The 9,667-nt window shown below is 43.0% G+C and overlaps 1 protein-coding gene across 1 annotated transcript in view; it reads left to right on the top strand.

Annotated features, from left to right (window-relative positions):
• Positions 1 to 219: 219 nt before the first annotated feature.
• LOC143291917 (protein Wnt-9a-like) overlaps positions 220 to 9,667 on the top strand; it is a 78,272-nt gene continuing 68,824 nt past the window's right edge. Inside the window, exon 1 of the mRNA XM_076602056.1 lies at positions 220 to 1,125. Coding sequence (XP_076458171.1) covers positions 1,037 to 1,125 — 89 coding nt within the window. The 5' untranslated portion in view covers positions 220 to 1,036. The remainder of the gene's footprint in view (positions 1,126 to 9,667) is intronic.

The raw sequence follows: 9,667 nt of genomic DNA, 5'->3' as shown, positions 1-9,667 counted from the left end.
ATTTTCCGTTTGCTTATTAATTTGATTCTTTCCAGCTTTTGTGCCTTTCATTTCTGTGCCTTACGTATACAATCAACTTCAACACATAACAGATTTGTGTGCCTTTTCAACTGGACGTAACGCATTGCTACACGCTGAAAGGGGGAGAAAAGTAAGAAAGACAGAAACGAGAGTGGGCGACAAACAGTCACAGGAAAACGGACGGAAGGATCGCACCCTTTTTTTTTTTTTTTTTTCTCAATGCAAGGGCTTTCACGGTTATGAATGGAGAGCAGGACTGGCGTCACGTCCCGAAAAGGTCGATGTCAAATCCCTGTTTGTTCTGCGCGGCTAATGCCCGGCAACAACTGGAACTGTTTTCCCTTTCATTGAGACACGTCCTGGTTTCCAGAACGTCCCTGCACCCCTCCATTCCCCCCCCCACCCCTCCACCCTCCCACCCCGCCTCTTTCTCTTTCTCTCTCTCCCTCTTTAATTCTCCTTTGCCTTTTGGGGACAGAAAAAAGTTTGTGATTCATTGAGGATGACGAGACGCGGCGGCACAGCCAATTGTGATCTTTCTGGGATGGTACCTCACGACATCTTATAGCCAGAGACTCAGAAGAAGTGTGGTGGCGCCCCAGTTCAGTGGTTCGTTGGGATTGTGTGTGTGTGTGTGTATGTGTACTTGTGGCTGTGCGTCTTTGGGGGTGTGTGTCCCAGTGTGTGGGTGTGCACAAGAGGGGTGGACAGACAGCTTGTGGTGGGTGTGTTGGGTGTGCAGAAGAAGACGTTAACTTGAGGACAAGTGTCGGGGTAGACAGACGGCTTGTGGTGGGTGTGTGTGTGTGGCATAAGAAGAAGTTAACTTGAGAACAAGTGCCGTCGGGGTGGACAAACAGCCCAGTGGAGGTCAGTAGCCCGGCCGGCGAGGATGACCACTTCTTCCTCTCTTGTGTCCAAACTGGGAGGTGGTGTCGGGTGGTGGTGGTGGTGGTGGTGTAGGTGGTGAAGCACGGAACCTTCGAGATGTCTTGTGACGACAGCAGCGACCACCATGAGCGAGCGGGCTAGTAGTCGGTGGCTCTTGTGCTGCCTGCTCTTCTTCTGGCTGGCCCTGCCGACCCCATCCAGGGCTTTCTTTGGGTGAGTACCTTGCGTGGGGGGCGGAGTTAGGAGTTTCAATGGCATGACGAGTCGTTTCTGAAAGGCGGATTAGAACGATTGATCAATACAAAATCATTGTTCTTTGTCAGTATTGGCCCAGAAGACGCCGTAGGAGATTTTTTCCCTTCTTTTTGGTTGGTGGGAAAAAAAAGAGCCGTTTGATCGCTTCTTCTATAGTATAGTAGATAGATCGTGCTGTGTCGGTGAATCAAGTTAGCCATGAAGATGTGTGTATGTGTGTGTGTGTGTGTGTGTGTGTGTGTGTGTGTGTGTGTGTGTGTGTGTGTGTGTGTGTGTGTGTTCTCAGTTTAACGACTTTTCATAATGAGTATTATCAGACCTATGATGTGTGTGCGTATATGTTAGTATGTGAGAGGTGAGGCTGGGGAAGGGAATGATGGTTAAAAGGGATATGTGGAGTGATGGCCAAGAGGTAACGCGTCCGCCTAGGAAACGAGAAAATCTGAGCGCGCTGGTTCGAATCACGGCTCAGCCGCCGATATTTTCTCCCCCTCCACTAGACCTTGAGTGGTGGTCTGGACACTAGTCATTCGGATGTCTGACCAAATTCTGTCGAAAAATCCACTTCAATAGGAAAAACAAATAAAACTGCGAGCAGGAAAAAAAAAGAAAAAAAAAAAGGGTGGCGCTATAGTGTAGTGACACGCTCTGCCTGGAGAGAGCAGCCCGAATTTCACACAGAGAAATCTGTTGTGATAAAAAGAAATACAAATACAAACAAATACACAGAGAAAGGATGAATTAGAACAGTGAAATCAACAACCCGTAACCATCAAACTGTAACGGAAATTAAGGACGAGAACAAGAGAAATGGTAAAATAAATGTATGTTGGTCGCATCAAAGAAACACTCATGTCAGACAATGCAGCAGGAATTCAGCAATTTTAAATAAAGGTAGAAAATGGTTGGACGTAATTTCTTTCATGATTTGTTCTGAAAAAAATTAAAAAATGCAATTTACATGACTTTGGAAGTAAACTGATGACAGTTTTTCTGACACTCAAATAGAATAAAATGGAACACGGTTTCGTGTTACCACATACACAATAAGCGTTTTTGCAACATTTTGTCGTGAAAGCATTCATCAATCTTTTACAAGACACCCTTTCCAGTCTGTAGCAGTACAATGGGAAATCCATCTCTTTGTGTGTGTGTGTGTGTGTGTGTGTGTGTGTGTGTGTGTGTGTGTGTGTGTGTGTGTAATTCCAGTTGTAAAGCCAATTTCCTTTGGGTATGAAATCTTGTCATGTGCACGTGCTCGGCATCTGTTCTATATTGAAGACTCCAGCAGTATGCAATATTCTGAAACTGATTGGTGGATAAGTATAAGTGTGTGTGTGTGTGTGTGTGTGTGTGTGTGTGTGTGTGTGTGTGTGTGTGTGTGTGTGTGTGTGTGTTTAATTTAACGTCTTTTCACTTTGAGTGATGTTAGACGTGTCATGTGTGTGTGTGTGTGTGTGTGTGTGTGTGTGTGTGTGTGTGTGTGTGTGTGTGTGTGTGTGTTTGTGTGGGAGATGTGTGTGTGTGTGTGCGTGTGTGTGTGTGTGTGGTGTAGGTGGTGGTGTAGGTGATGAAACACGGAACCTTCGAGATGTCTTGTGACGACAGCAGCGACCACCATGAGAAATCCAGATCGATTAATACACACACACACACACATACAGAGAGAGAGAGAGGGGGGGGGGAGAGTTGTGGGCAGGGCGTAGACCGGAAAGGCGAAGAGAAATCGAAAAACGTGGTGGTATTGATAATATTTGATAATTATGCTCCTTCCTCTAAAACCCCCCTCCCCCAACTCCCATCCACATGTCCCCGCAGATACTATCTATAAAGCATTCGTTTTGTCTTCAAAATTTTCGTCTGGCTTGTCATGTATAACTAACAGGAGATGATAATAAACTTCACATTATCATTTTTGTTGTAGTAATACGAAGCTCAAGAGAGAGCTGGACAGTACAAGGTCTTCAGAGAAAAATTGTATTTTGAAGTGTGAAAATAAAGCGTAACGTTTCTTTTTTTTCTGTGTTTTATTTTGTACAAGATGCTGAACAGAATTTCGTTTCAACTGTGCATTACTTTGTCAAGAATCCTTAACACTATTTTCGTGTACACAGGAGTGACACAAGCTGAAACTTCACTATACTTTAGCTGTTATTTAGTTATTTTTTTCACCCACTCCCTTACGTACATTCCTAATACCCTCCTCGTCTTCTCTATTGCGCCTTCCTCTGTCAGCCTGCGTCAGCTGGGATTCGGTTTTTGAAGAGGACGGGGAAACTGAGAATGTGAAGAGAAATGACAAATCGACTACCATGATCATGACGAAATAAATAATAAATCGATATGTGCTAGCAATGAGACGCATATAATTCTAAAATAAAGGCACGTCACTTTAAAAAAAAATCTAAACCAGCGCTTTATTTATTTTCAAACAGTAAGTTGGTGAAACAATGTAGATACGATAATTTAGGAAAAGAAAGAGGGACGGCAACTAATCGACACTTAGTGAAAGTAAGCTAGTGTACATCCCCCCCCCCCTCGCCCTCTCCGCCCCCCACTCCCCCACGCCCCTCCTGAGAAAAAAGAAGAAGAAAAGATTCACCGTGAGTGATTATGGCTCTATGTGTCTCCACATGTGAAGAATTCCGCCAGAGACTTCAACTCCAGTGTTTGTGCTTATCGGTACTAGTTGAGATTTCCCCCTGTATCTCTGCCGTCAGAAACTAACACCAGATAATAACAACGCCAGTCGCCCAGCCTTTTCGGTACTCCCACGCCTTCCTTCCTTCTCTGTCTCTCTTCCCTCCTCTCTGCCTCCGTCTCTCTCTCTTTCTTTCTCTCTCTCTCTCTTTGACAAAGATTTCAGTTTTTACCCTCCGTACCCTCCGTAACCCAAGAAGGATAGCAACATAGCATCAATATAAATATTCCCCCATCTCCCCATTGAAATGAACCTTATGTGTAAATTCAGTAAAACATCATCATCATCTCTCTCTCTCCTTTATGTATGTTTCTGTCCCCCCCCCCACCCCTCCCTGTCTTTCTTTTGTACTGATAATTTGATATATGGATTTAGATACATCTTGTATTGGCTCTATATGCTGGTTCGTTTTCATAGTTCACATCTCTTAATTTTCCCCCATTCAGTAGAGCTTACCGTATGCCGGACAGTGAACAGTCCAAACTAGAACAATGTAATAATGCCTGTTTCAAATGCCAAGTAAGAATCTCATTGAAAAATGATATGTTAGACTGTCTACTCAGACCTACTGTGAACAGAAACTGGTGCAGTAGGATTTCTTTCTTTCTTTCTTTCTTTCTTTTTTTTTTTTCATAATAGACAAGGCATGCCCTGTCTAGTCTTGTCTTGATGATTGACGGTATAGTCATGGAATGTGCTCAGGCAGTTATCCCATTTCCGACAATTTTATCAGTTCCGTGTCGGCAGAATCTTTCAGTACAATCAGAAGACATGATGGTTCTTTCATCTTCGCCTTCTCCGTTTGATAAGCTAGCGTGTCTTTCATATTTTCACACACAACCGTCGTGTGGGAATTCTGCACTTTGGCCCACTTGAGCCGCTTGCTTCTGTGTGCTCCGGTTTGTTTGTTCAGTTAGATAGCTGATTAGTTATTAAGTACATTACTCACGTACGTAGTTATTCACATGCTACATGTCTACATGCCTCTTGACTCCTTGTGAAGCGTAGGGCTGCAACAGCACTCCTCCAGTGGGCTCGGTTTGGGGCTGTCCTCTTCAGCTGGGTCTATGTCCATCCGGCTGCCTTCATTTCATCCTCGGTGCTTCTTCTCCAGGTCTGCTTCGGTTTGCCAACTTTCCTCTTTCCTTGGGGGGTTCCATTCAAATGCTTGTCTTGTGGTGTTTACTGATGACGCTGCTTGTTTGGACAAGTGTTGCAAGTCTGCAACGGGGATGACAATCCCCCCCCACCCCTTTTTAGGCCTCTCAGTCTACATTCCTTTTGGTGCTTGTTTTTGGCCCTTGCACAAACACAACGTCCCACCTCAGCGCCCCTCACACACACACACACACACACACACACACACACACACACACACACACACACACACACTGCGTTTCCTTAAACAGGCCTTAAGATACCATCTAACAGGCTGAAATTAAACGAAAGAATTGCTCGTCCATTCTTAATTGCTGCCTGATGGAGTCTTTCGTTCTCTGTCAGCATTGAATATTGGTTATTTTCATCCCGAAGAGAACTTTTATCAGTATCAGCAGAGAACTCCTCTGGTGTGTTATATCATACATCTACATGGCGACCATTGGAAATCATTTACAGCTTAGTCGTTTGTGAAGGAGTGATGGCCTAGAGGTAACGCGTCCGCCTAGGAAGCGAGAGAATCTGAGCGCGCTGGTTCGAATCACGGCTCAGCCGTCGATATTTTCTCCCCCTCCACTAGACCTTGAGTAGTGGTCTGGACGCTAGTCATTCGGATGAGACGATAAACCGAGGTCCCGTGTGCAGCATGCACTTAGCGCGTGTAAAAGAATCTACGACAACAAAAGGGTTATTCCTGGCAAAATTCTGTAGAAAAATCCACTTGGATAGGAAAAACAAATAAGACTGCACGCAGGAACCCCCCCCCCCCCCGCCCCCCCAAAAAATGGGTGGCGCTGTAGTGTAACGACGCGCTCTCCCTGGGGAGAATTTCACACAGAGAAATCTGTTGCGATAAAAAGAAATACAAATACAAATACAACTCTCAAACAAAGGAGGCAAAGTTGCACTGGCTCTTAGTCCTGCAGTTTGGAGGCTAGTTGGTCTTGGGAACCATCCCAACGCCGACTGTCCTGAAACCCTGTTAGCCGAGAGAGTGGGGATGTGTGTGTGTAACTTGGGCAAGATACTTTCCACAATAATCAAATTCTAGCCCATAATAGTCGGGACAGCAGTTGTCTCCTCTGCTCTTCTGATGGTCATGGTCCGACACAACTGTCTATCATACATGGCAACCGAAATCGCTTCGATAGTTTCAGTTTCAGTAGCTCAAGGAGGCGTCACTGCGTTCGGACAAATCCATATACGCTACACCACATCTGCCAAGCAGATGCCTGACCAGCAGCGTAACCCAACGCTTAGTCAGGCCTTGAAAAAAGAAAAAAAAAGGTGAATAAATAATAGAAAAGCTTACATAAATAAGTAAAAAAAAAGAAAAATCAATAATAATTATGATATAAAAGGTAGTAGTAATGATAATAATAATAAATAAAAAAACAAACAAAAAACCCGAGACAACAATGATGATAAATAAGCAAATAAATGTAAAACATCAAGACACACATTCACACATACACCCACACATGCATAACAGATATACACCAAACCATCGATAGAGACTGCGCGGACAGACGAGCCAGAGTGAGGCTGTGTTTGTACGAGTAGTTCTAGTGATGAGCGGCGGAGGTGGGGGGTAACTATGTCAGCGAAGCGGAGTGGATGATGGGCCAGCAATAAATAAATGAATAGATAAACAAATAGGTAAATACATACTGGTGATTAAACGAATAAAAAAGAAAGGAAGAAGAATGAATAAATGAATAGATAAATAAATAAGAATTGAAAGAACTGTTGGCGGAGAAAAATACCAGTCCCGATGTAGCGCAACGACAATTGGCATACACATATTCCCCCCCCGTCTTTCTTCCCCCCCCCCCTTCCCCCGACTCAGTCCCCCTCCCATCCTCTACCGTTATTTTATTCGTTTATTCATTCCAGTGTTGTTTGTGTCAAAACGTTTTAATTTTGGGGGTTTGTTTTTCCAGTGTTCTGTTACGCACTCTGTACCCTTTTGTAGGATAGGCGCTATATACATACATACCTCAGAATAACAATTGTAATGATGATAATAATGACAAAAACAGCCCCGCCCCCCTCTAAATATTTGTGGTGGGCTAGGGATTGGAGCTCTCTCTCTCTCTCTCTCTCTCTCTCTCTCAGACACATACACACAGGTACACACAGACACAGACACACACAGACACAGACACAGACACAGACACACACACACACACACACACACACACAGAAAAAAATCGAAAACAAACGAAAAAAACAACAACAACACAGACACACACACGCGGAGAAGAAGAAGAAGACTGTAACAGAATTATAAAAAAAACACGCTATGAAACAAAAACCTTTGGAAAAGATAGAAACTTTTTTTTGTCAACTCTGCAGTAACATTCAGTGTTTATAATCAACTCTCATTACTTACCCATGAAGCTATAGCACTCTATTACTAGCCTCGGTATTCACTCTTCATCTGGTGGGCCATCCTTCTTCTTCTTCAAGGTCAAGGCCTGACTAAGCGCGTTGGGTTACGCTGCTGGTCAGGCATCTGCTTGGCAGATGTGGTGTAGCGTATATGGATTTGTCCAAACACAGTGACGCCTCCTTGGGCTACTGATACTTCTTCTGCTTCTTCTTTATTATCATCTTCCTCCTCCTCTTCCTCCTCCTCACCAACATCATCGTCATCATTCTTCTCCTTCATTCTTTCTTTTTTTTTATTTAAATCTCCAGTTCTTATAATGATAGCTGCATAGTTCATCATCTTCTATCATTTGGTGATGTTAATGGATTTCGCAACACACCTTCCTGTAGCTTTTGTTATTTCTATATTCATTTTTTGGGGGCAGATGGTTTAATGAATCAGTTATCTCTGTAGCTGTCTCTGTCCCTATGCCTGTCTCTATTCCTCTGTCTGTATTTCTGTTTGTTTGTCTGCCTGTCTGTCTCTCTAACAGGTAGATTCCTCTTTTTGTAAATACTTTTACAAGATATGTTTTTTTGTTTTGTTTGTTGCCACTAGTTTGAACTAGAAAACATATATTCAAGTAAAGTCTACGATGTGTTAATATTTCTGGAAAGACAAAACTATTTTACGTGGGCGTTTTGTGTAAGAACTATGTTATACAAAGAATCACAGATTCTTTTCAGCAGGACTGGCATGCATCACTTGTAAAGCGTGCTTTTTTCAGCTATATTCTAGTTTTACAGATTCAGTATCTGTCAAAGTCTACTTCTATCAGCTTAAAAATGTGATCGTGCTGGGGTATTTTGTGAAGTTTAGATGTGGTATGTCCCTCCATAAGATATAGTAATTTGCGATGCTGTCCACTTTTAATGATAGCTAGTATTCTTTATTTTCTGTCGCAATACAATAGGATATGAGGTGCACATTATTTTCGTGTGTCACAAGTATCAGGATCTGGGAGGAGAATCTACACCAGTTAAGTGTTCTAGATATCTGTCATTCTTCAAGTTCTCTCTGTTTCTAGCTTTCGAAAACGCAAATAATTGTTTTTAGAAAATGTTCTTTGTTTATAAAGAGAGCAATCTTGAAACTATGTACTCCTACTGTCATGGGCTGGAAGCCTGACAAAACTTCATGTTTTATTTTACTTTGACCTCCCACCCCCCTCTCTCTCTCCCTCGCTCATTATCTCTCTCTTTTCATCTCCTTCAGATTGCTGACTGCTCGCCTTTTCGTTTTGTTTTGCCAGGTTGTTTGTTTTTTTCTGTTCTGTGTTATATCATTGTTGTTTCCATTGCCCGTTTGTTTCAATGAACATGTACGGCACAGTTTATCATGAATTTTATTTACTTTCACATCTATTGCTTGTTCAGGCAAAGTTTCTAACAACCCACACACATCATATCGTTTCTTTGTTGTTGTCATTTTTAAAGAATCCCTTTTGGTTTGTTGACCCTCAACGCCGTCCATCACCCCTTTCCTATTCATCCTTATTGTCCGTGACGTTTCACCTGGACACGAGCATTCGATCCACACTGTTTCAAGAGATGATTAAATTTCATTTCTCGTATGTGTATGATAGTCAGTCGTGTCCGACTATGGCCATCGGAACAGCAGAGGAGGCAACTGCTGTCTTGACTTTCTAGAGGGCTAGAATTTGATTTATAGTGGAGTGTCTTGCCCAAGTCACACCCCCACTCTCTCGGCCAAGAGGGTTTTGGGACAGTCGGCGTTGGGGATGGTTCCCAAAGACCAACTAGCTTCCAAGGCTGCAGCATTAAGAGCCAGTGCAATCTTGCCTCCAAGTTTGAGAGTCATCGCCATTCACACAAGACGAAGCTGTCTCGTATGTATAGTTTTGATATAGCAAGACACGTCGAGGCCATAAGTTATGTATCTGTTTCTCCATCAACACAATGCCTAGCGTGTCCATTTGGGCATATTTTCATACACACACGTAGTAAAAGCTTAGGTAATTCAGTTTGAGTTTGATGGAGCTGTCAGAGCGTGCGGGGTTGACCCATAGTTATACGCTACACCACACCTGCTTAAAAAAAAAAGAAAAAAAAGTGCACGTCTGACCTTCACATAAAACCAAAAGTGTCGACCAAGCCATGATGTACTTCGATCGATTATGATTAAAGTTCAGGAAAATTAGGCCAATTGTATTGTACAACCCGGAAAACAGTAAAAATAGTTTATAT

The sequence above is a fragment of the Babylonia areolata genome, chromosome 18 (genome assembly GCF_041734735.1).
Source record: "Babylonia areolata isolate BAREFJ2019XMU chromosome 18, ASM4173473v1, whole genome shotgun sequence".
NCBI lineage: Eukaryota > Metazoa > Mollusca > Gastropoda > Neogastropoda > Buccinidae > Babylonia > Babylonia areolata.
This window is presented reverse-complemented; position numbering and strand designations above follow the sequence as displayed.